Source organism: Solanum lycopersicum, chromosome 8 (genome assembly GCF_036512215.1).
Source record: "Solanum lycopersicum chromosome 8, SLM_r2.1".
NCBI classification, from domain to species: domain Eukaryota; kingdom Viridiplantae; phylum Streptophyta; class Magnoliopsida; order Solanales; family Solanaceae; genus Solanum; species Solanum lycopersicum.
The window spans coordinates 29,305,138-29,332,524 of record NC_090807.1 but is presented as its reverse complement, the minus strand read 5'-3'; the positions used below and the strand labels follow the sequence as shown (position 1 = coordinate 29,332,524).

The following is a 27,387-nucleotide window of genomic DNA, read 5'->3' as shown; positions in this document are numbered from 1 at the left end:
ATGCAGAAACTTACCAGAAAATGGAGAAAATCTTCAGGAGAATCACATTTCGACGAGGACGATAAATTCTCTTTGCCAACTCACGACGAAAATTGTCCTATTGATTCCCGAGGTCATCCATGGATTCTTTAATCATTGTTAGTAAAAATTCTCAATCTCTAATAGATTAGGTTTTTTTTTATCTATTCATGTTTGATTTTCAGAACAAGAAGAATTGGTTCGATCTCTTGAGAATGTTCAAACCCAACAATCTCTTCTCTGGAGGGTACCACTAAAATTTTACAAATTTGTAATTATTTGCTTTTTAGCTTGTCTTATTAACGTGTTTTGATTTCATGCAGGGTGTGTTCTCAGGGTTACTCTCGTGTTATGTGGCTTTTCTCGTATACTCAGTCTATCAACAGGCCTATTATCCCTGGGAATTGGTATTCTTTTGCTCCTTATACAGATGTATCTCACCTTGTAACTTGTCAATAGTATGCAAGAAGCAAACAAAAACCAAGAGTTAGTGGGACAAGCGGGAAGGTAACAAGCAGTGGCCTAGGCAAGACTAATGGACAAATAAATAAATCATTTTACTGATGTCATAAATTAAGCACATTTTAGATCATACTAATATAAAATTATTCAAGTGTATTATCACAACTCACGGCAAGATGTTTTGATTTTGTGAAATGTATTCATTTGTACCCTTATCATTATTAAGTGAGAATATAAGTAATCAGTAGGAGTTTTGACTTGACGGTCTGGTTGGTCTGAGGTTTAATGGAGGTCACGGTTTCAAAAAAATTTTAACAAACTCAAAAGAATTGAAAAAGAGGTTTGGTGTATGGGCTCAAACCATGGATTTAAACTCTGTAACTGAAATGCCTAACTGATGGACAAAGCAGTGCAGATTGATTAAGTGTTGTCAATTTGTATTATTTGCTGTGCTATTTTTTTTTGCATAATTCTATGTACGTATTTAGAGAAAAAAAATCATATGAATCCACTTATAGCAAGTATCCGATGGAATAGTTGATATGTGCACAAGCGGGCTATATCACCCAAAAATAAAAGAGAAGAAGCAGCAAACAAAACCATATGCAAGTCCCACCAAAGCAGTTAGGAAGGAAATAATAAGTTGGTTTAATCATATAACTTACTATATTTTTAGGAAACCAACCACAGTTCCTTACATTTATCCATCCATTTAGTGCACATCCATCAGGATATTTCAGGTCCCTTGTCCAAGAAGTTTATTGAAAGCAAAATTGGGAAGGCGGACAAGCTAGTCATCGTGTTTCTGCAGAAAATGTTTTACATTACTAAATTATTTTTCTTTTATTTAGATTGGGAACTCATTTTCTGGATAAATTTCCAATGTTTGTAGGGTATAAAGTATGTGGCAGCTGATAAGTATATTTGGTGGATTCTGAGGTATGAGAATGCTGATTTGGCCATAATAATGTATCGTAACCAATTGTGAGAAAATAATTTAGTACGGAATGTATTTACTGGAAAATATTTTCCTTCATACCAAACTAGGATCCTTTTTCAGTAATGAAGATGATTTGAATAGGAAGAGTGCTTAAGTACGAGTGTCGTATGACAGACTAATGAATAATTATAGTTCCTTGGTCTTTACCAATCATTATCTGGCTCATTCACGTAGTTGGTGCCTTGAAATCAAGCATGTAGAGCATGGATTCATGTGAGCAACTAAATCAATCTTACAGAACAGGAACATTATGATCCCTGAGGGAAACTGAGGCTTCAGTAGGAATTATTTTTTAATCAAGAGGCTTCATATCCAGTCTAACTGAGAGGAAATACCATGTACACAAAAGAAATGTCTACAGAGTTTTTGTTTTGATAGAGAGTTTTTGGTTTAGTTGTTTTTCCATTATTTATTTTTGCTAACCAAGAAATTCTCAAGGGACAGTGTTACATACACTGTTCAAAACTTGATGATGGACCCATTCCTATGCCTTACTAATATACCAAGCTTCGTAATGTGTGTCCAGCCCAGACATCACATGTTGTACTCTTACTAATAGATCAAATCCATGGGCACTAATGAGTAACACCATTCATCTTTATGAATATGTTAAGGACTTTTGAGACTCTTCTATTGAAATGATTTGCAATATAGTTCATTGGGGGAAGCCGAAGAGCTTTGAGCTCATCTTTGTTCTACCAGTGGGATTTTCTTGCAAAGCATTCCTTGTAAGAGGTTTAGTGTTATCATTTAGCTTTGATGCAAGTTCAGAGAATGATGAGAGGAGAAATATTATTATTTTGAACTTTTGTATTGCTTAGCTATTTATATCTTTTCCCCCCTGATAAGTCTCTTTTCCTAGTGCTCAATGAAGTCTGTTGAGAACCATGAGGTTTTTTGTTTAATAAAGATAATGCATATCAATCATCAGCACAATGCTCGTATCTAGAAATGTACATTATATCCTACCTCTACACTTGTGTGTCTTGCATAAACAAAAAATAAAGAAAATAAAGAAGAAGAAAAAAAACTATCCCTAGATCCTCCTTCATCTCTACAGGGACCCTAGAATGTCTACAATAGCCACCTATGTTGCGTGGACTCTTCATTGTTGTCAGCAAACCCGTATCGATGCGACTCTGGTGCAGGCGCGGGTGCGGAGTGAGTATCGAATGCGGTCAATCCGATCCAGACACTTTGACCAGAGGCGAGAAAAGATTTGGGGAAAAAGAAATTAGTTCCCGTCGGCATCTTCCGGTGGGAGGCAGAGTACTTTTAAAGATGAAGCTTGAAAAAGTTAAAGAGGATGAAGATTGAAAAAGTACAAAGAAGAAATACTTAAAAAAATACAGAGAAAGAAAGAGGAGTTTTTCTTGAAAAAGTACATAAAATAAGAGCTCTTTCATCTTCCTTGAGAAAGTAGTCTCTTTTTTTCTTGAAAAAGAAAACTAGAGATAAAGGGTTTCTCTAGATAAGTGTGTGCTTTTAATTATAAAATAAATTATAGTTTTAATATTTATTATATTCTCTCTCTTCTTTCATAATTATACTTCTTTGATTTTGTATGCAATTATACCAAAATATGCAATTAGTTATTTTATGTATTTCATAAATATTTTGTGATATTTTATTATATATAATTAGAATTTCTTTATAATTATATTTTTTAATATTGAAATTTTTTAGCCATATCCCCGCACCTGTATCTTTACTCGGATTCACACACCCGAATCTTAAAATTTAGATTTTGCCAAATCTGACTCTTGGATCGCATCCGTCTCGGATACCCGCACCCGAGTCCGAGCAATTTATATAGCCACAAAGTCATCTATATACTCTGAACATAAGGTTTCAAGTTCAAATCCCAACAAACACAATATATTAGGTGATTTCTTCTATATTCCCTATCCTTGTAGAGAGTTACCAAGTACTTATTGCCAGTGGGAGGTGACAAGTATCTCATGGAATTAGTCGAGGTGCGTACAAGCTAGTTCCTCCACCACGGCTATATAAAAAAGGTTCTTTACTGTTTCACTATATCCAATTACTATACTTTCCATAATGAATCATTGATTATGGTCATAAGGCTAAAGTAATAAGTCTTGTTTTAACTCATTATCTCTTAATAGTAATTTTGTTAGCTTATTGAATTTTCTTCATTTTCAGCTTTCCCACTAGCCCGAGTGAAAATGTAATGGTGGACCTTAGGACTGGAAACAGAGAGCTGAAACTACAAACTTGGCTTATAATATACTAAGATTCCTTCAAGTAGTTTGGGTAATCTGAATGCAGCCATCTTAGAAATAGATGAACAAGTAGTCTAAAAGCAAGAATACAAGCACAAGAAACTAAAAGCAAAATCTTTAAACAGACGATGGATTTTTGTAATAATAGTTTATACAAGTCTCTATCTCCACTAAAGCATCCACCATTCACACCACCGGAGACTATAGGAATTGGTCTTCTAGCATCTCTTTCTTTCTCTCTTTGTGCTAAAGCATCATCTGCTCACCATTAGTGTCCACCTCTTTCACTGGTTACAATAGATGATCTCTTCATACTTTTCTCTTCTCCACCGACCCCTTCCCTCCTTCTCAATGTGGGTAAGATCCGATTTCTGGCGACTAACTTCAGCAATAGATTTTGGTGGAATCCACCAAATCGACCAACAATACCGACCAATACCCAATCCCGGTGATTCCTATCCCTTAATCTTTCTTCTCTCCCCCCGTTTGGCTTATGCGATGTTACTTGTTTTGATTATTTTGCTTTTGCTTTGCCTAATTTCGTTTTCTCTTGTTCATAGATTGGAATTTGTTTCAGTTGTGTCTTAGGTGTAGAGAATTAATTGTCCTTTTTGATTATTTTGTTAGAATTTGTTTCAGTTTGTTTGCTCCTTTAGATTCTTACTTGCTTGCCCTTTGAATTCCTTCCTTATTGATCTTTTCCTTTAGGTTCTTGGCTTCTTGCTTGTTCTTTACTATTGGTTCTTGTGTGTTTAGTGTAAACCCTTGACTAGTTTTTATTTGCTTTAGGATATGATGGTAGACTAGGTTCATGTTCTCTGTTGGGGATGGAGGCGAGGGTTAGGGGTGGTAAGCGGCTTTAGGGAGCTTCTAGATTGAGAGTAAGTTCTTGGAACATAGTGACCTTAACAAGGAAGTCCATAGAGCTAAAGTTTCATAAATTATAGACTTATAGAGTTTTCCTCACTTCTAGCAACTACCTCATCACATGTTTCATTTATAAGAAAAAAAGGAAAATTTAGCAAATTCTTAGTTTTGGCCATGGTTGATTTGAAGACCAAGCATTGTTCTTGTTACGGCAGCTGGTGGCCGATTCAATAAATTTCCATTTTGGCCTTTTGGGGTTTCTTGATTTACTTGCAGTCGTTCATCTCCCCTCCTCTTTTTCAATTTTTTAGTGTTTTCTGTTGAGTAGTCATAGATTGTGTTTGGTTGAGGGTTTCTCTTCTTTTTTGGAAGTAAGAAGGGTTTACTAAATTTATAATGTTATATTAATTTTTTGAAATTTTAAATGGTTTTCCTCTTCCACTCTACCTCAAGAGGTAGCAGTAAGGTTTACATATGCTTTACCCTCCCTAGAATCGACCCCACCTGTGGGATTACATTGGTTTATGTTGTTGATTTTTCTCCTTCCATTATTTTTGGCTTAAGATAGGTGGCTGGGTTGTTCTCGACTTGGGAAAGATGATGAAACTGCAGGTGTTGTTGGGAAACGGAATTCAGGTGTGATAGATTCTTTTGGAGGAGTAGTGTTGCGGGAGAGGGTAATTTGATAGGGTGTATGGTGGAATCAAATTATGTATGCGAAATTTTTTTGGGAGGGGCTAAAATAGGGTTAGGTTAGTGATGTGGCACACCAGGCGTCAACCTCAGCCAAATGCTAGGCCACATAAGATTCAGTATCTGGGTCCTTGTAACGATAGACCTCCATTAAATATAGGGGCATATGTGATAAATATAGTAAAATTAGGCGTATATTTGTTCAAAAAGTATAAAAGGGGTTATGTAGATAACATTTGAAAGTAGAGGGGTAAATTTGATACTTTTCATTAAAAGGAATGTGAAATGTATAAGATGTTCACTGTTTCCCTAAATGAAAGCCTCGGGCTAATTTTATGGCAACACTTACTTTCAAGTGAAGAGGTGATTGTCAATTCTAAAGACTACAAAGTCCTGTGGATTATTTACTACATACAATATTTCCCTCATTAATGCTTGCTAATTTAAGAATTGTTAATTATCATGCTTACTTCATGTATGAAGTTGACTCTTGGACCATCATTGCTGCAGGTTTGTCGATTTCCCTCTTTTCTTTGGCATTGCAGCTTATTCATTGCCTAAAAGATCACTTTAAACATAGCGCCTGTTTCTGATCATAGCCTAGTGTTATCAAAAGCAAAAAGGGCAAAAAAAAGCTCAAGGCTTCTTGAAGCTTTAAGCGCAAAGAACAATGAAAGGGTGGGCCTTAATGAAAAAAGGCGCAAAGGGAGAAAACAAATATAACTATGTTTGTTTAATCCAATACTTATAAGCCAAATCAAAATATATGAATAATGGAATTGATTTTTCTTTTTAATGATAAAGTGAAATATCAATTGCTTAGTGTTGCCTCTTCAAAAGAGGCTTATTAGCAAGGAAAATTATGCCTTGTGAATAAGGTTTGAAGGATTTGTAATGGAGCATGTTGTGGAGGAATTTGAGAGGTAAGATCGTAAATGCCTTGTGATTCATGCACTCCGCTAATTTTCTGTCTCGTATTGCTGTCATACCTGGGAAAATAACCATCAAATAATGTTATGGCACAATGTAGGCATGCGCCATTGACTATCAGATGCAAAATTAAAAGGACAATCACGGACATAAAGAACATAGTTTAAAGTGACAGAGGACAAGGGTTTAGCTTGTCAACTCCTTTTGGTTTTGTCTGGATCCCATTGGCTAAAGTAACTGTATTGGACAAAATACAAAAGTGATTTGTTACCAAAAATATGATCAAAAGCACCCGAATACACGACCCATGATCCATAATTACTAGACTGTGAAACATAAGCAAGCAAACGAGGATTCTTGTGGAGATGTTAGCTTACTTGCTCAATAGTAAAGGAACTCATTATATTATTTTTGAGGCTTTGAAGAATATGAACATTATAAGGTGGTCAAGAAGGCTAAGCAACCGAGGCTACTTGTGGATATGTTCGCTTACTTTCTCGATACTAAAGGAACTCATCATATTTCATTTTAGCAATATGAGCATTATCAGGGGGTCGATCATGAAGAGTACAACATATGTCACAAGTGTGTCCAAGCCTATGACAATAACTACAGTTAGGTCGAGCTTCCAAAACGACCTCCTCCTCATTGAATCTCCATAATTTGAGATGTTCGGTTTTCTATGGTTTGAGATCTGAGAAAAAAGGAGTTAGTGATGGATGATGAAACCACTTTTTGATGGGATGGTAGAACTAAAAACAACGTCTCTCTGTGCTCTTTTTTTTTTCACGGTCATAGTGACTAACATCAACCTTTCAAATCCCTGTGACTGCCTGCACCTGGACCAAGTAAGTAGACTTATTGGATTATTATTTCTTCAAGTTGATTATCTGAGATATCACTCATAAAAATGAGATATTTCATTACTGTATAAAACACAAACCTTTTCCAAATTAAATCACAGGTTTGGAATGGGTGAAACAAGGACATCAACTTGGAATCAATCATTCATCGTAGGAGACTACATAATTAAGCATCAACCTTCTCCCATTATGCTTTGGCCTTTCCATCTTCCGCACTAGCCTTTATTTTTTCATCTACCACACTAGCATTGTTTGTTAAGTGATCTTGGGCTTCTTGACAAGTATCACAACTCAATCGATGAAGCCCATGCTAAATACTTCTTAACTTCCCATTAATGGTTCTGAAGTGATCATAATATCAACTCCAAAAGACATCTTGTGAAATTAGAAGTTTGTAGCCTAAATTCTAGAATCTTTTGCTAGAATCTGGAAAAAGGGTATTGTTATAAGCTTGCTTAAAAAGTAATCTCTTGCATGGTTATAACCCCCTCCTTCGTATGGAGGGACACAAGCTTTAAATTATTTCTGACATTACTAGATACTTCTGTTGAACATGTTTTACCCTCTAAAAAGTAGATACATGGAAAATAAAACCAAAAAACAAAATCAATGTACAAGGGAATTGACTGCTTGGTGACCGCAGATAAGGTACTGGTAAATGTTAAAATTATTTCTTGGTTGGGGGAGAAAAAGTTTTAAGCAGGCTAGCATTTGATTATTTCTTATATTGAAAGACAATTGTTCCCAGTTCATAAAGAGCATATCCTGAAGATGATTATTTGGGAAAAATGATCATACAGGACCATTATTTTCAGTCTTAAATTTGCTGGAAATCATATTCTATCATTAGTAAATGAGAAAGCAGTTTTTAATATTTCACGGCCTACTGTACACACCTGAGGGTAGCATTTGCAGGTTCCCCTGTCACAAAAAGAAATATTTCACAGCCTAATTATTAGCACTCACTGGAAAATTCTCAAATTAGGCAGCTATTTTGACATGTTTAATGACCATAAAGGGCTTACTGCATGAATCAAAACATCACAGGAGGTGGCTATGGTCTTCATGCTGTAGTGGCATGGTAGTGGCAGTGTTTTGGTTGCATCATATGCTAAGGTGAGTTGCTAATCACAATAAAGTTTTTATTTACTTCTAATTATGGTTGTCTAATAGCCACTTTTGGCAAATGAAACTACTAAACAACTGAAATCAAAGCAGTAACCAAATGTAGACTTTAATTTTGCCTATTGCATTCCTATAGATAAGCTACCACCATATCCTTGCCCGCCACATTTGTAATAGTTCTAGTTTCTTTTTCTTCTAATGTTCATGCCTTTATTTTATTTTGATGATGAGGGAAACCCGCAGCCGCTACCCTTTGGGTGAACACAGGGTAAAACTCTCGCTCCTATGCAATAGCTCGCAAACCACACAGGAGAAGTAACCGCACTAGGCAAGCCTAGTGTGACGAGCTCGACCCAGAAGGCAAACCCTTTACTTTCGCAAGCAAGGGGTTTTGAATTTGAGACCTCCAACATGGAAGTCCAAACCATTGATAACTAGTCTTTGTCCATGTGTTTTGTTCTCGTACCGGATATCGATGAGTATACAATTAAAAAATATAATGTTTAATTATATGTATGTGATATTTTTTTTTTCAGTTTCAAAAAAATAAATATCACATATATATAAATAAACATTATGTTGTGAGTAATGAAATTGATCTTTTTGTTTTGGGAAAATAACTGAACAATTTTATTCACGAAGTAACAGTTGAACAGCTCAAAGAAGGATAAAAACACAAAACAGATCAAAATTGTGACTAAACAACAAGTTCTAGTCCTTACTAACTGATTACCGTGCTACATCAGCTAAGGGTAAAAAATCAAACCATCTAAATTTTGTTTCACTCTCAGTCGTGTTACACCCTTAACATGCACTTTGTATACAATCTGCTTGATCACTTCTTCAATACTACTCTGCTTCTGTTGAAAGATCCCGACATTCCTTTTCCTTCCAAATATGATATGGAGCACAGGCTAGACACATTATGTATACTTCTGCAGCTGCACTATTGCCTTTATGCAATGAGATAGTCCCTTGCAACTCTAGTACCTTTGTCCAAATTGTTGAGGAGACCACACACTTCAAAAAAAATATGCTACACTTTCATCACCTTTCTCAAGGTATGTGAAGAGGAAAGTAATAAAGAGGGGTCTATACTATTACTGTTCGATTAGCTTCAGTCCAACTAAATTGTTGCTGGTACAACTTTATATGAACCAAATTGCAAAATAGAGAGGCTATGGTGGAAAATTGAAGCAACTAGCAGATTATGTTAAGGATATTGGGTGGTGTGTGAATATCATAATATTACATGGTATTGTACAGAAAGAAGAAACATCAACAGGCTTACAAGGGATATGCTCGGATTTTTAGATTTCATTGACGACTTGGAGCTCATAGATCCTCCCCTCAATGGAGGATTCCGCCCTGACCCACCATTGATATACCGTGGTTTCATGGTATAATTAATACTTTTTCCTTAAGTTTAGTGTGTCCGAAAGTCTTTTTGTGCTAGTTTTTATATAAATTTCTCTTTGTTTTGCAGGAAATCTATCCAAAGTTGAATGCGGATATTTTGAGCGAAGAAATGCAGAAGAGACCACCTACGGAGCTTATGACGGTCCGTCGTGTTTGTGACGGGTGGCAGCATAGTAAAGCTGCTGAAGGAAGATGGGAAAGTCTGACAAAATTTGGGGTTACGAAGCTTGTGACGATCCGTCGTGGCTATGACGGTCCATCCTGCAGGTTCGTCATGAAGTTCAGAGATGTGATCTAGTACCCAGATTCCAAGAGTTGAAGTGTTCTAAAACGAAGGCCCTCGATGGACCATTGTGCCTATGACGGTCCGTCATACATGCCGTCGAGGGTAATGAAGAAGAGCAGTAGAAGAAATTGCACAAGTATGGGATGACGGAGTCCATGACGGTCCGTCATGACCATGACGATCCGTCGCGAGGTCCGTTGACCTAGCCGCGTTTTGGTAGATTTCCAGCAAATAGAGTCCTTGTTTAATTAGGTTTTTTATTTTTTATAAATAGTTTGAAAAACCTCGTTTTTGAGGTTAGACTCCGTATTGTTGGACTCTGTTAGGGGAGACTCTTAGATTTTAAAATTCCTTATTGGTAAACATTGTATTGTGAGATTCTTGATAATCATTAGACTTTTTGTAAGATTATTGATTACTTTGAGATTCTTGAAAGGGAATATTGGTGATTAATCAAGCAAACTTTTGGATTTTACTCTTTCTCATTGAAGTAAGTACATAAACTCTTATTTAATATATTTAAATATTGTGTTTATGTCCATGAGTAACTAAACTCCATAACTAGAGTTGTGGGAACCATAGGCAAATAATGAGATAAACCCTAACTAAAATAATAATTCTAGAATAGTGTCTTGCATGTATTAATAATTCTTTCGCTTAGAAGTCTTTTTAAGGGATGGCCAACGTTAGAATTCGCCTTAATGCTACTTTCCGGATCAAGGAGGTAGATAATAGGAAAATAATTATTAACATAGATTTAGTGTATACTATCTAATAGGCTAGTTTGTTAATTAATTTTACTCATTTAGAAATAGAAACCCCCCTTTATTGTTTTTACTTTCCAAGGAAGTCATTGACCAAACAATAGTAATAACATGTTGAAGTTAAGTCTAGACTATTTTCCTCATGGGAACGATCCCAACCTCACTAGTTGGGTTATTTACTTGACACGACCGCTTTACTTCTTATTTGAGAAGTAAGTTTGAGCGTGTCAAATTTTGGCGCCGTTGCCGGGGAATCTAGCTTTTAGATTAACTTGAACTTATTACTATAGTTTAGTTGATATTTTCTTGATTTTACTTTGTTTTATTGTTTTTTATTTCTTTTCAGAACTATCCTCCTTGTATGCCAAATACGTGGAGAGAAAGAGAACCCTTGTTTCCCTACGATCACGAGTAAGAGCGTACACTGCTCAATATGAATCGAAACTTGGGAATAAATGATGAGGATCCAAACCAGAACATCCCAGCTTCGGTTGATGTTCATGGTCAGATGTTACCCGATGGTCCGGGTGAACATCAACAGAGGGGACAAAATCCCGTTCCACGTCCCCAAGCATACTACAGAGGGATGATAACATAGCAGACTCGGATGGGCCACTTGTCTTGCCCCCTCTACCCACAGGCCAAACCTTTATGTTAACTGGTAGCCTGATGCAAATGCTCACTGCCAGAGGTTTGTTTTCAGGGCTACCTTCTGAGGATCCTCATGCCCATATAGCTAAGGTAAGGACAATGTGTAAAAGTTGTGTGGGGAGGCCTGATTTGGATCTAGATGTAATAGGGCTCAGAGTGTTTCCTCTCTCACTAACGGGAGAGGCTGCTATATGGTTCCCTGAGCTCCCATACAACTCAATATTCACTTGGAACCAATTAAGAGATGTTTTCTTAGCACGCTACTATCCGGTCTCCAAGAAACTAAACCACAAAGACAAAGTGAACAACTTTGTGGCACTACCAGGAGAGTCAGTTAGTAGTTCTTGGGATAGATTCACCTCATTCTTGAGAAGTGTTCCAAATCACCGTATAGATGATGATTCACTGAAGGAATACTTCTATCGGGGACATGATGATAACAATAAAGCGGTGTTGGACACTATAGCAGGTGGATCTTATGGAGAGTGTCCTTATGCTGAGATTGCTGAAAAATTAGAGAAAATCTCCCGGAATAACAAAGCTTGGAGTATTGGGAAGTCTGATACAGGGAGAAACACCTTCGCAGTACAGTCCACTCACAACCCAGCCATAGATGAGATTCGTGAAGAAATGGCTCAGATGAGAACTGAGCTTGGATTGGTACTAAAACATGTCACAGGGGGTGTAGAAAAGATAAAAGTTGTTAACTACTTGGCTAAACCACCACCTCCTAATGATGAGTGCTATTATGCGGAGGACACTTATGCAGTAAATGAGCAGATGGCGGGTTTCCGACCAAGCGCCCAAGGCTCAAATCAGGATAACTGGCTCCAAGGTCAAGGGAACCAAGGTCGGAACTATGGTAACTACAACCGTGAGGGTCATTATGCCCGAGATGGAAACTACAACCGCGACAACAACTTTAACAAGGGTAACTATGCTAATAGAAACGACAGGAATGTGCCCTATGTCCCTCCTCAAAATCGTGAAGTTACTCCTAGGGATGGTGGAGATAGTATGGCGCCAGTTGAGGATATGTTGCACAAAATGATGAGGAGGTTCGATGCTAGTAATGAGCACATTAAAGAGTTGAGGTGTGATTTAGGTAGTATTGGGCAAAAAGTTGATACACATGCAATTTCGATTAAGAAGATCGAGTTGCAAATGGCCTAATTATCTGCGATAGTGAACACACGGCAACCGGGCACTCTTCCTAGCAACACTGTGCAAAATCCAAAGAATGATGCGCACTGTATGGCAATCACTACTCCGGCTGGTAAGAAAACCATTGACCCACCTATGCCATCTACTAAGGAAAATGTGAGAAAGGATTATGATAATGTGGTAAAGGGTAGTGGTGAAGCAGAGGAAAGTAATGGAAAAGATGCAGAAGTACCTATTAAGGTAATTCCCATGCCTAGGCCACCACCACCCTTCTATCAGAGATTAGTGAAAAATACCGAGGATGGTAAATATCGGTGATTCATAATAATGTTGAAGCAACTTTATATCAATGTCCCTTTGGTAGAAGTTTTAGAACAAATGCCCGGTTACGCCAAATTTATGAAAGATCTGGTCACCAAGAAAAGATCGGTCACTTTCGAGGATGATGATAGACTGCAGCATTGTAGTGCTATTGCTACAAGATCCCTCGTACAAAAGAAAGAAGATCCTGGTGCGTTTACTATTCCTTGTACAGTTGGGTCATTACATTTTGCGAAAGCATTATGTGATCTGGGGGCAAGCATAAATCTCATGCCCCTCTCAATTTACAAGAAATTGGGTTTGGGGGATCCAAAACCCACTGCGATGCGACTACTGATGGCTGATCGGACAGTGAAACGGCCTATAGGGATACTCCATGATGTGCTAGTAAAAGTGGAGTCATTCATCTTTCTGGCTGATTTTGTTATTCTTGATTGTGAGGTCGATTTTGAAGTGCCTATTATTCTTGGGAGGCCATTCCTTGCTACAGGTAGAGCCTTAGTTGATATGGAGAAGGGACAGATGACATTTCGGTTGAATAATGAAGAAGCGACCTTTAACATTTGTAGGACCATGAGGCAGAGCGGTGAGCTCCAATCGGTATCTGCCATATCCCACAAAGAAAAGATGAAGAAGGAGACTGAACAAAAAAATGCAAAACAAGAGTTTATCGTTGGGGATTTGGTGCTTGTGGACAGTTCTGGGGAGCCTTGTCTTCCGGGCAAGCTCAAGTCCAAATGGAATGGCCCTTACTTGATTACCCAAGTATTCCCTCATGGAGCAGTTGAGTTAAAAGCCAAGGAGGGAGTGCAGTTTAAGAGGAATAGAGATAGAATAAAACTCTATTTTGGGCATAAAGCATCGGGGAATGAAGTGATAGAGGCATACCATCTTGATGAAGTTTGAGTAATCAAGGGTCCCCAGTCGTTCCGCGACATTAAATCAGGTGCTTGTTGGGAGGCAACCCAATAATTATAGTCTTTGTAGTAATGGTAGCATTCTCTACTAATGGGTTTTAAATTTGCAGGCACATTACCAGGAGATTCTTCAGAAGATCACTCTGAAACAGTCACCAACGGACACATGCGATGGACCATCGTGCTCTCGACGGTCCGTCCTGCACAACCGTGCTGATTGTCAGAGACCCTATTTCTAAAGGTCTCTCACATTTTCTAAGTGTCCTCCAACGAACATCTACAATGGACCGTCATACTCTCGACGGTTTGTCCTGCATAACCATCATGGCGGTCAGAGACCCCTCTCTTAAGGGTATCCATTCTTTTTTTAAGTGTCCCACGATGGACATCGACGACGGACCGTCATAATCACAACGGTCCGTGCTGATTGTCGGCGCTTTGCGCCCCAGGTTTGCTTCACCTACCACTCTTGTATTTCAATTTTTTTTATGCATTGGGGACAATTTCATGTCTTTTTGTTGGGGGTGGGGTAAATGGAAAGTGAGTGCTAGGGTGAAGTCTGAGTAGCCCAATTCACTATCCTCTGTTGGGGTTTTCTTGCCTGTGTTCTTTTTCCCCAAGAGACTTATTACTTTTTCTGTTGAAATGCATGTCTATATCTTTGGTACATAGTTTAATTCTGGAGCATGATGGCTAAAATGATATCCTGATAAACTGGAAAATGATGCATGACTAGGCATAGTAACTGATAATTGTGTGGTTCTAAACATGAAATAGAGTTACACCATTGCATTACCCTAAGTTTTAAATTCGAACTAGGTGTCTGATAATCTGGTGTAGTGATGACATGTCAAGTGAGTGTGAGGAAATTTGAATAGTCCACTATTGTTACTGAGCTAGAACTTGCCTGGTTAGTCCGACTAAAAGTAAGCTGCAATAGACAATAAGGAAATGATCATAGGCCCTTATTCAATGTAGCCCATTTCTAGCCTAAATAAAAGAAACCAAATGAAATTTATCCTTCTTTGATTCAAATAATCTGAGCTTAAAATTAGACCTTTCTCTTTTCACCCCAACTGATCTTTTCTGGGAACAATGTGTTGGCCCTGGTCCCTCCTTGGACATGTGCACCTCAGCTTATGCCAAAAGCATAAGTTGAGGGTGGCTAATGCATAAACAACCTTCGTTATGGCCCTGACCCAACTTTGGGTATTGTGTACCTTGACTCATGGCAAAGCCATGAGTTGAGGGTGGCTACTATAAGGAATGCTCTGGAAAGTGGGGTTGAAAGAACAAAGAGAGAGAAAGAACAAAAGTAAAGTGACTCAAGAATTAGTTGAAAAGAAAAGTAAAGAAAAAGAAAAATACTCAATAAATACAAGCAAGAAAATAAGAGAGTCACTTACACAAATGAAGAAAGAAGAGAAAATAGCAAGGTGAAAGAATATGAGAAACTGGGCGAGATAAAATGATAGCAAGTAAAAGGTTTAGCCGATATGTCAAGGAGGGCAAGAAGTCACTAAAGTATACCTAAATATACCCTACCTGACCCTGAGCCTATGTTACTAGCTAAGAAAGTCCTATCGTGATCCTAAGGGTTGTATAGTGAACATAAGGCAGTGAAAATAAGGGCAAGCTTATGGCAATAGGTATGAATGAGTGTGACTTTGTTCTGAGAGCGAGTGTTGAAAAGTAATCCTTATACTCAAACTGAAATCATTGTGTGAAAAAGGAGGATTTTGTTTTAAAGTGAGGACACTAATTGCAATACCGGAATTGTTAGCACCTCGGTGAGAAATTGAAGAGGATAGGTGTTAGTGCATGGTGAGTCTGTTTCATGTTCTAATCCCACAAAATTAAAGCCTAATAGTAAAATAGAATGTATAGATTTGATGAGATTAATCGGGATTGATAGCCAAATGATTGCAAAGGATTAAACATGGATGCTATTGTACAAATATTGTGTAGTGAGTCATAGTGCATCGCTTGAGGACAAACAACGAATTTAAGTTGAGGGTGTTGATATACCGTGGTTTCATGGTATAATTAATACTTTTTCCTTAAGTTTAGTGTGTCCGAAAGTCTTTTTGTGCTGGTTTTTATATAAGTTTCTCTTTGTTTTGCAGGAAATCTGTCCAAAGTTGAATGCGGAGATTTTAAGCGAAGAAATGCAGAAGAGACCACCTACGGAGCTTATGACGGTCCGTCGTGCTTGTGATGGTCAATAGGTGGCAGCATAGTAAAGCTGCTGAAGGAAGATGGGGAAGTCTGACCAAGTGTGGGGTTACGAAGCTTGTGACGGTCCGTCGTGGCTATGACGGTCCGTCCTGCAGGTTCGTCATGAAGTTCAGAGAAGTGATCCAAATACCCAGATTCCAAGAGTTGAAGTGTTTTGAAATGAAGGCCCTCGACGGACCGTTATGCCTATGACGGTCCGTCATACTTGCCGTCGAGGGTAATGAAGAAGAGCAGCAGAAGAAATTGCACAAGTATGGGACGACGGAGTCCATGACGGTCTGTCGTCACCATGACGATCCGTCGCGAGGTCCGTCGACCTAGCCGCATTTTGGCAGTTTTCCAGCAAACAGAGTCCTTGTTTAATTAGGTTTTTTAGTTTTTATAAATAGTTCGAAAAACCTCATTTTTGAGGTTAGACTCCGTATTGTTGGACTCTGTTAGGGGAGACTCTTAGATTGTAAAATTCCTTATTGGTAAACATTGTATTGTGAGATTCTTGATAATCATTAGACTTTTTGTGAGATTATTGATTACTTTGAGATTCTTGCAAGTGAATATTGGTGATTAATCAAGCAAGCTTTTGGATTTTACTCTTTCTCATTGAAGTAAGTACATGAACTCTTATTTAATATATTTGAATATTGTGTTTATGGCCATGAGTAACTAAAATCCATAACTAAGGTTGTGGAAACCAAAGACAAATAATGAGATAAACCCTAACTAAAATAACATTTCTAGAATAGTGTTTTGCATTTATTAATAATTCTTTCGCTTAGAAGTCTTTTTAACGGATGGCCAACGTTAGAACTCGTCTTAATGCTACTTGTCGGACCAAGGAGGTAGATAATAGGAAACTAATTATTAACATAGATTTAGTGTATACTATCTAATAGGCTAGTATTGATTGGTACAAGGTAATAACTTAGTCAAATATCGAATATGATGCTTAATATGAGGTAAGGATAAGGGTTAGGATAGCAACACGCGTAGACGGACCAAGGTGCGGAGTGAGATTTTCTAGATGCCGGACCAAGGATTTAGAAATACATAACTTATCACTTTGCATGCAAGATACTAGGAAAGAATTGTTATAGTTAGAGTTATCAAGTTATGAACCTGTGGGGAACACGTAAACCCTAGTTACTTTGATTAATTGATTAAAATCCAACATTCAAAGTTGTTAAGTGTATCTGTCAAGTGTGTTAATTAATTTTACTCATTTAGAAATAGAAACCCCCCTTTATTGTTTTTACTTTCCAAGGAAGTCATTGACCAAACAATAGTAATAACAGGTTGAAGTTAAGTCTAGACTATTTTCCTCGTGGGAACTATCCCAACCTCACTAGTTGGGTTATTTACTTGACACGACCGCTTTACTTCTTATTTGAGAAGTAAGTTTGAGCGTATCAACCATCCTGTTAGGAATTGCCATATTTACTTTAAGATTTACAGTTTACCTGGACAAAATGGGATAATCAACAGATATATTGAGGATGTGATATGTTCTTATTCTCAACAAAGTGGGATGAGACATTCAAAAATATTAGGCAAGCTGTGTTGTCTTTTTGGCTTATTCTGATCATACTCCCATTTCATTACAATGTGGGGAACGGGGAGTTCAATATCATATTTCAAGTTTGAAAACTAATGGTTGGGGGTTGAAGGTTCACTGATAAAGTGAAGTCTTGGTGGTCTTCTTTGAAGTTTATGGTAGACCCGATTACATCCTTGCAAGCTGAAGCACTTAAGGAACTAAAGGAATGGAATTCTATTAATTTTGACAGCTTGAGGAAGAACAAAATTAAGCTCTTGGATCAAATCTCAGAACTGGATAGCATTCAAGAACTTAGAATTCTATGTGGTGGAATTGATACCAAAGGTTAGATTATTCATGGAGATAGAGGATAATGCAATAATGAAGAGATACTTGGAAACAGAAGTCAAGGTTGCAGGGCTAAAGTAGGATGATAGAAACACAAAATTTTCCCAACAAATGGCATAGGTTCACAACTTGTAGTAAGTTGTGAACCTGTAGAAGATCAAGTGGCTATCAAAAGGGAGGTAGTGTCCTTTTATTAAAATTTATATGATGAAATAGAAGGTTGGAGACCTGATTTACCTGTCTGAAATGCCCTAAAATCAATGTGGAAGAGTAGTAGTGTCTACTACTACGAGCATTTGAAAAAGAACAGGAGATATTAGACTGTATCAAGAATTCAACATGTGTGCTAATAAAACATCAGGGTTCATCAAGAGCGACCTTGTAATGACACTTGAAAAATTTCCACTCAAAAGAAATTTTCGAGAAAAGTTTTAATTCAAAATACGTGGCTCTATTCCTAAAAGAATGTGCTACGGAGGTAAGTCATTTTCATCTATCAGCCTAATAGGGAACGTATACAAGATTATCTCCGAATTGCCTATAGCTCCAAGAGACTCAAGAAGGTGATATAAGCTGGTGGATTGCTATCAAATGGCATTCCTTAAAGGTGGATAATCGATGCGACATTAGTAGCTAATGAGTGTATGGACACCCGAATGAAAGAGAGGAATCCAGGCGTTTTGTACAAACTAGATATCAGAAAGACTTGTGATAATGTAATTATCATGTAAATTGGGCCTCTCTGATTAAGAGGTAGAAGGATATGGGTTTTGGTAAGAAATGGGTCAATTGGGTCTTCTTCTGTATCGTACTGCACGATTCTCAATTTTGTTAGATGGAGTACCTTAAGGGTCTTTTTCCTCCCAAAGAGAATCGGGATAATGGGTCCCCTCTCACTTTCTCTTCATTATTGTACTGGAAGGTCTATAAAACATGATAAAATTTTCTAAACCAAAACAATTGTTTACGAGGTTTCAATGAGGGAAGCAACATGAAAGTTACACACTTTTTATATACTGATGATTCCTTGGGTTTTCTTGATTGTAAAGTGGAGTAACTTCGGCATTTGAGACTTATTTTAGCAGTATTTAAAGTGATGTCTAGGCTACAGGTAAATTGGAGGAAAGTCTTGCTTTTCCAGGCTTGCTTTCTTGTTATTGTCTACTTAGGCTTGCCCTTGGGATTAAAAATATGTCGCATGAGATGTGTGATAGAGTTCTTGAAAGGGTTGGAAAAATGATTGGCTCAGTAGAACTTACAATATCTATTTCTTTGTGGTAGGGTGATAGCGGTTAACACAGTTCCTTTCTCATTACCCACTTACATGATGTCATTATTCCTTTTGACTACAAAAATTGAGAATGACTTGATTCTTTGAGGAGAAACATCATTTAGCAATCTAATAGATATAAGAGGTGCTTTCATTTAGTCTAGTGGAAAACTCTCATCAGTAGCAAGATGGGTGGGGGCTCAGGCATAAGAAATTTGAGAATGCACAATATTTTTGTGGTGAAATGGTAAAGTGGAAAACTCTCACATTAGCATGACGGATGGGGGCTTAGGCAAGCATTGTGAAGATTTAGTTTGGAAGAGTAAGCATTGTGAATGAGAGCTTTAAGGGGGAAAATATGGAGAAGAGGTTACCTGGTTCTCAAGAAAGGTAATTCTGCTTATGGTGTCGGTGTATGGATGTTCTTGGAATTTTCTGGCATTCTCTTGTCAATAATGTTAGGATAAAAGCCGTGTTATCAAAGGCGCGCTTAAGCCCTGAAGCGAGGCTCAAAACGTGTTGAGCGCTTCACCTCGCTTTATGTGCGCTTCACTGTCGTCATCAAGGTTCTAAGGCAAACTTTTCCTTGCCAATGAGCCTCTTATGAAGAAGTTTATGAAGAAGTGACACTAAACAATTGATATTTCACTTTATCATAATTTTTGTTTCAATTTTTTTGGTCATATATTAGTCATTCATGCTTATAGTTATTAGTCTTGGACTAAACATATATATTTGTATTTTTTTCTCCCTTTGCACCTTTTTTCATCAAAGCCCACGCTTTGTTTGCGCTTTGTGCTTAAGCCCCCACGGACCCTTGAGCCTTTTTGCGCTTTACGCTTTTGATAACACTGGATAAAAGTTGGAAATGAGAGAAACACTTCTTATTTGGAATGACAATTGGATTCGGCATGGACCACTAAAAGGTCTTTTCACTACATTTTCAGCTTGAATCAACAGTCCAAGGCACTAAGTCTGGAAACATGGGTTGAATTTAAGCTTTTGAAGTCTGTTTAATGACTGGAAATGAGTAGAAATAGCTGATTTCTTCAATATTTTTGATGATTTCCCCAAGTACAACAGCTAATGAGGACATATTAATATGGTAGAGGCATGGAAAGGTGATTGCACTGCACAGTTAAGTCATCATACATATTTCTGAGCCAAACTGGGCAGCAGGGGGATTTATTGGCCTTGTAAACACATTTGGAGAGCAAATATTCCTTATAAGGTGGCATGTTATTAATGGTTGGTTGCAAAAGAAGCATGTTTGAGTCGCAAGACAATTTGATGAAAGGGGGATTTCTGTTGTGTTCAAAATGATTTGTCTGGGAAGGACTCAAAATCATAAACCTTTTTTTTCTTTCTAAAAAAAAGAGCATAAATCCTCTCTTTTTACTCTGCGGAGTTACTGATCTGATGTGGTAACAATTTCTGAACATGGAAGGAGTCAAGTGCACTATGCTAAAGACTACTAAAGGGCTGCTGGAATGCTGGAATAACACTATTGGAAATGTCAAACAAAGACAATGGTGGCAAACAATACTTGCCTGCCTGTGATGGACTGTGTGGAAGGAAAGAAACACAAGGTTTTGAAGGAACCTACAACTCAGTACAAATTATTAGGATGAACTATTTGCTCTAATTTTACTTTTGGTGTACCGAAGAACTCATAGATGATGTCGAATCCTTGTAAGGAATTATAGAATCTTGGTAAGAAGAGCACGGAGATCTTTTTGCTTTTTTGTGGAATCCTTAAAACAAAGTATTAGTATGAACTACAACTTTATCATTTACTTGGTCTACTTTAGCTGTCTTCCCGAAATTGCCTTTTCAATTACCAAGAATTGATTGTAGTATAAAGTTATAAGTTTACTGATCATTTATTAGAAGATCAAATTAACTTTTTGGTACAAATATTTAGAAAAGTCCAAAAGAAGTGTAACATGGCGGTTCCAAATTTTATGATAACTAGGTAAATTGTCCGTGCTTCGCACGGGATTAAAATATTTTATTAAGCTTACATATGATTATTCGATAATATTCATATTTTCGATACATACACTACATTTTCAAGAATTTTTTATCTTAAGGCAAAGCACTCCTCCGAAATCAAAGTGATATAGTCATAGAGAGAATTTAAGTATAAGAAAGAAGTCTAAGAAAATCTCCGTAGAAATAGTTCGTCAGAAGTAATGAAATTTTCTAAATTCCAAAAAGTAATAAAGAACAACATCAGATGTTAAAGAATATTCCAAAAGCCTCAAATGACACTACTCCCAAGTAAAGTGGAACATCACGTCCATACAAGAACATATTTAACTAAACTCAAATGCAAGACCTTCAGCTCCTTTCTTATAAACCTCAATCACTCTGTTTTTATTGTAGTATGACATGTCATGTATATTTTTAAAAGGAAAAAGGGTCAAAAATACCGCTCACTTTAGTTTATTAATTGACTATATCTCTGCTGTTAAAACAAAGTTATTTATACCCTCGCCGTTACCAATTCACCATTTATACCCCTCAATTGACGGAAATCCCCAAATCAATCAAAATTAACCCAATTTCATAAAAATTACCCATTCCTCATTTTAAACCCATGCCGACCCATCTAAAAATCTAACCCAAAAGGCATTTAACCCAATTTTAGGATACGACAGTATTAGGTTGTTTAGGAGTATCCCATCCTCGCCATCTCTCCTCTTGGGTGGCATGAAAAAGAGAGTTGATTGCACGAGGAAGAAGCCATCAGTTATTGGCGATGATGGTGATGAAAGTCTTGTAGGAGGTAATACTTCATAAAATCATCCATCAAAATTATCAAGAAATGCAGTGAATATGTAGGTTTGGATATAGAACTAATTTTTTGTTTGTGAATGGTTCATTGTGCTTGATTTCTTTATACAATAGTGTATTATTCTTTGAAGGATTTGTAATAACAGCTTGTTGTTTGGCGTAAAAAAAAGTAAAAATGATAACTCTATCTCTAATTTCATGACTAAACAATAAATAGCTGGAATTTGAACAGAAGAGATAATCCACGGGTGTTAGACGAACCTCGGATAATGACTTCTCTTCTTTGCGATATAAAATTGAGATTTCTCCAACTAGTTCAACATGTTTTCTCCTGCAAAGAGATGAGGAAAATGGGTTATGATTTTGGGTTAGGTTCTTAGATGGGTTGGACATGGGTTTAAAATGGGGAATGGGTAATTTTTATAAAATCGGGTCAATTTTGATTGATTTGAGGATTTCCGTCAATTGAGGGGTATAAATGGTGAAATTGGTAATAGCGAGGGTATAAATAACTTTGTTTTAACGGCAGGGGTATATTCAACTAATAAACTAAAGTTGAGGGGTATTTTTGACCATCTTCCCTTTTCAAAATGACCCTAAAATTATTATTATTATAAATGTGTTTAGAACTGTTCACATTTGGATATTCTAAATAAAAGTTTGATACTTAACATATTAAAAAATCACACAACATATTTTGTGATTACTTGAACTGACAAATATCCACAAATAATAATAATGACAACCTTTGTTTCCTAGCAATCAAGAAGAAAAAGACACGTTGCTTAACATATTTTTCATAAAGATAGTCTATTGGGTTGTATCCAAGTTTACAATTCACAAACTTAATTGAAATAATCCAAAAGAAAGAGTTGTTACTTCTTTATTAAAAAAAAAAACTTTATCAAAATAAAGAGTTAGCACTACAGTAAATGATCTTTAACGATAATTAATGGCCTTATTGTCACTAAGTATGTATTTTCAGGGGATATTGGTACTCTCTATAAATGTCCCTAAAGTTTATAGCAACATTGTATCTAATGACAATTAATTAATTTCGGTAAAAGCTCTAGCACTCTTCGTTACGCATATTTATTTTCGAAAAAATTTTAATTTTTGTTAAAGTGTATTTTGGATATTTTTTAGTTTCAAAGAAAACTTGATCTCTTATTATTCTAAAAAAGAAGAGACAAAAAAATACGTCAAATTAGTTAACTTGCGACAAAAGAAGTGGACTGATTGTGTCTACACTAATAATCAAACTAATATAATATCCCTGGCAAGAAAGAGAGCAATCTGTTTGGTTCTTTTAACAAACTTCAACATTGCTTTCGTATTATTTATCACACAATTTTTGTTGTGTGCTATCAAATATAGCACAACACAAAAAGCAATTTGCCCATAAATTATATGAAGAAAATATATAGAAAGGGACAAAAGAGACATAAATTTTCAATCATTCTTACTGGAATTTTTAACAGAGCTAAAAAAAAGTCAGCAAAATAGCAAATAGAAATTGTAATAGATGCATGAATCACCGACTTACTGTAAATGATTAAGCTTTATGAACTATGAGGAATAAAACACTTCATAAGAAGTTTAATTAATGTATTTCTATTTGACTTTCCTATAGCAATAAAAAAAAACTACAAACAATAGTGGCAGAAATAGAAGTTTTGTCTACTAAAGAATCAAATGTAATGGATTCAACCATTTCAATAGTGTTATGAGTTGTGCAATGAGAGATGCAAGAGTAGCAACGTGGCAATGCAATCAAAATAAATTTTCTTTGTTTGTACGAAAAAACTGTAGCAAGAGATAAAAGAGAAGATCAATTTTCAATGATCTTTTGTGAAACTTTTCACAGAGTAAAAAAAGTCAAAAAAATAACAAAAAGAATTGTCATAATTACATGAATTATGACTTATAGTAAAGATTAAGCTCCATGAAATGGGAGGATGAAAACTTTGAGGAATGAAACAAACTTCATAAGAAGTTTAATTAATGTATTTGAATTCGACTACCTAACAACGGGGAAAAAACTACAAATAATAGTGGCAGGAATTTCCGCTATTTATAGACAACAAAAGGTAGTGTAAATAAACGTTTATTGTGCCTTATCGAAAAGATCACGACTTTGGAAAAATTACAACCCTTCGAAAAGGTCATAACCTTTCATAAATGTCACAATTTTTCATAAAAGTTACAATTATTCATAAAAATCAGAACTTTTGAGAAAAGTTATAACTTTTGATATAAATGTTGCAACTCTTGATAATGGTCACAACTTTTCATAAAAGTTACAACTTCTCATAAAAATGACAACTTTTCATGAAAAGTAAAGGCTAGTTTTGTAAATAAATAAATTAAAAGGGAATTCTGGTTTTTAGATGCGTCACATAGGTGGTTCTAGGATTCACTTTTATATATATATATATATATATGGTTTTGGTGATTCAACTTTAGTTTTAGAGATTTTTAATTTTAAGTATAATATGATATGATGATGAATCCTACTTCTCTGTTAAAAATTGCCATCATATTTCCTATTATTGTTGATATGCGGGTGTTGTATCACTTCCGGCATATTCATGTAATAATAATTAAATGCCTATGAACCTATGCCATACACTTGTCGTTGCCTGCATTCATCAATTTTGATCCTCGGGACCTACAAGCTGTTGTTTTGACCTACATTTTGCAGGTTGGCAAAGTTTAGATGGGATGTTGTATGGCTCCCATTAGGTAAGCCTGCTTGACTGTTTCCACATTCTTATTTACTCCTTTTGGTGAAAAACTTGCATTGATCTTTGAAATTGCAGTGGCGCTGGAGTGTGCATTTACGTAGAGTATTTACTGAATGTGTCATCTGAAGAAGTGAGGAAAGTTAGAGGATATATGTATGCATATAAAGCCAGGTAAGAGTGCAGAGGATGTATGTATGGGCCCTTAAAGCCAGTTTAGAGCTTTCCCTAATCGAATTTTAATACTCGTCTAGTTCCATTATATGTTTAGGTGGCACTGCTTAAAAAGTTAATGTTTATTGATACAAGGCAAAACATAAAGAAAATATTTGAGTGTAAATGTTTTATTATTATTTGATGGTGTACATGTATATGTGACATTGAAATTGCAATTAGAATATATGCTAGGATAATGTTAAACCAGAGGAGAATGTGACTCCAGCCAGGTTTGAGCCTTTCATGTTGCAATCAGGTAATGGAAGCCAGGCCCAATGATTGTTGTTGTTGTTATAGCTTAACCAAATAGTTTCCCATGTACCTTCAAGATTTGTCATCAAAATTGCCCTTGTTACTCCTTTTGATTTTTGCATACACCCCATCATAGCACCATATGGTTTGCTTATTTTATGAATCAACTCATTTGGTGCTACTGATACAAATTCCCAATACCTCCCATTATTTCTGCTCAAACCCCATAACTCTATTCTCTTTATCTTTCTTTTATTACTGTTATTATTGACTTTGTCTGATCTAATAGTCATCATATTGCCATCACCATAGACGTGTAATAGATCTATGGAATTCCCCCAACTAAATCCAACGGCTAATCGATGATGTTGGTGCTCCTGCTCATTATTGAATGTTGGTCTGATGACAAGCGGAGTATTAGTAGTGATAGTAGTAGTGTTGCAGCATTCATGAGGTCGCACAACGCCTATGATAACACTTCCATTTCGTCCATTAGATGCACTTAAGAATATATATTCATCATCGAAATAGTAGTCTTGGCTAACAACCTCATCTGTTCCCCAACAATATTCCCATGTTTCAACTCTTGAATCATACTCAAATAAAGTTGGACGATTTTGATGATATTCAGCAAACAAGAATCTAAAATGGTTACAGTTGCAATTAGGGCAAGACAATAATTTCATACCGGATCTTCGCCACAAGGATGTACCCCGTGGACCTAAAGGACTTGGAGGGATGTTTTTGACAACCCTAGTCATAATATCAAGTGACATGAGTTGTTGTGTATTATTCAAAGCGAAGAGGAATATATTAGCATTAGCAGTCAAAAAGTAGACATCTTCACCTGGTGGTACTACTTGTTTCAACATATCACATATCAATATAGTGAACCAACGATTGGAACAATCAGAAATACCATAGAGAAGGGCTTCACGACGCCAACGTTTTTTATAAAGGAAGAGCCATGTGGCGGAGCTTGATTGATGATTGTAGTTACGAATGAAATCTCCATCAGAAATGATAGACAAAATAGACTTATTAACAGATTTGAGTTGGATAATCTCTGGCAATGAAAGTTGAAGGATTATATATTGGATGAGTTCTGATGGAAGTAAGCAAAAACTGATGGCCTTTGTAGGCATGACTTTCCATCAACAACTTCTTCTTTGATTGTTCAATGCCAATGAGATATTAAATAATGTGATTAATTTGTTGATAAGTAATGATTAGTGGAGATGACAAATGAAGGTTAGAGGCCAGGGCATCCTATGTGGAATTGCCGTCAAATGAATGGTGGAGAAAGTTTAATGTTATTTATTTTCTTAAGTAGGTAACATGGTCACTAATAATACAAACATTTAAAATGATTTTCGAATTCTATAAATTTTGTCCTAGGCGTGCCTTCATTAGTCATATAGAGATAGGGGCCATAATATGGACATGTCTCAATTTTTAAACAAGTATTATTGGGTGGAAAGAAAAGATACTAGTCTCAAACTTATATTATTATTATTATTGGCATTATCTTTCTATTTTCTAACTCTCTCTTGTTTTTAAATAATCGTTGGCTTCTAAATTGATCCTTGAAAATATGGGTTGTGCATCAGTAAGGTTGGTGCGATTCGATTTTATATATTATCGATTTGACTTATTATTTTTTTAAAAAAAAAAATAGGTTAAATCAATAATCAAATTAGTAAGATATTTTTTATGTTTTATTCCTTAACAATTCAATTCTCGCTTAACCAATAAGAGAATACTTATAAAATAAATATATGATTTCTCTAATGAATTTGACGCGACAACAAAATAATGTAACTTTTATAAATGATCATAAAATGTAAACAATAATAACAAACATGTAAAGAACTACACAAGTGTAAGTCAAAGAGAATAAAGAGAAATAGGGTTCTTATTTTAGATTTATATGTTTTGTATAATGTAAAGTTATGAATTGAAGGTTAAAGAGAAAAGACTAGTAAGGTAAAAAGATTAATATATAATATTTATGTACAAATAAAATCAACAAATTACTAGTTTCAATGGATCATAGATTTACTCAATAATCTAATATTAAAAAAACAATATCGAACTGATAATTTGACCATTTATAAAACTATTACAAATTGCTAACTGAATAACTTAATTACTAAAATAAATTAATTAAAAAAATTCGATTCGATTCGTACAACCCTATTTTGACATTAAAACTCTAGCATGTTTAACAACTAGACAACTAGTAAAATGCTTCCCACTC

General features: G+C 36.0%; 2 protein-coding genes across 2 annotated transcripts; one reads left to right on the top strand and one right to left on the bottom strand.

Annotated features, from left to right (window-relative positions):
• On the top strand, nt 1-25,084 carry LOC101250238 (uncharacterized). The gene is made up of 8 exons (XM_026032603.2): nt 1-112; nt 204-265; nt 342-425; nt 1,373-1,464; nt 5,162-5,270; nt 8,065-8,195; nt 24,620-24,672; nt 24,737-25,084. The coding sequence occupies exons 1-8, from the start codon at nt 1-3 to the stop codon at nt 24,835-24,837; spliced, it is 744 nt and encodes a 247-aa protein (XP_025888388.1). The 3' UTR covers nt 24,838-25,084.
• Nucleotides 24,988-26,509, bottom strand: LOC101259656 (uncharacterized). Its single transcript, XM_004244888.5, has one exon. The coding sequence runs from the start codon at nt 26,270-26,272 to the stop codon at nt 25,064-25,066; it is 1,209 nt and encodes a 402-aa protein (XP_004244936.1). The 5' UTR covers nt 26,273-26,509; the 3' UTR covers nt 24,988-25,063.
• Nucleotides 26,510-27,387: the final 878 nt, after the last annotated feature.

Bases quoted from the DNA above. Each gene is read 5' to 3' on its own strand.
- LOC101250238 (XM_026032603.2), top strand. From the start codon at position 1: ATGCAGAAACTTACCAGAAAATGGAGAAAATCTTCAGGAGAATCACAT. The intron at 1,465-5,161 runs GTGAGAAAATAA...GGCTTAAGATAG, and splicing joins ATAATGTATCGTAACCAATT to GTGGCTGGGTTGTTCTCGAC. The intron at 24,673-24,736 runs GACTGTTTCCAC...TTTGAAATTGCA, and splicing joins CCCATTAGGTAAGCCTGCTT to GTGGCGCTGGAGTGTGCATT.
- LOC101259656 (XM_004244888.5), bottom strand. From the start codon at position 26,272: ATGCCTACAAAGGCCATCAGTTTTTGCTTACTTCCATCAGAACTCATC.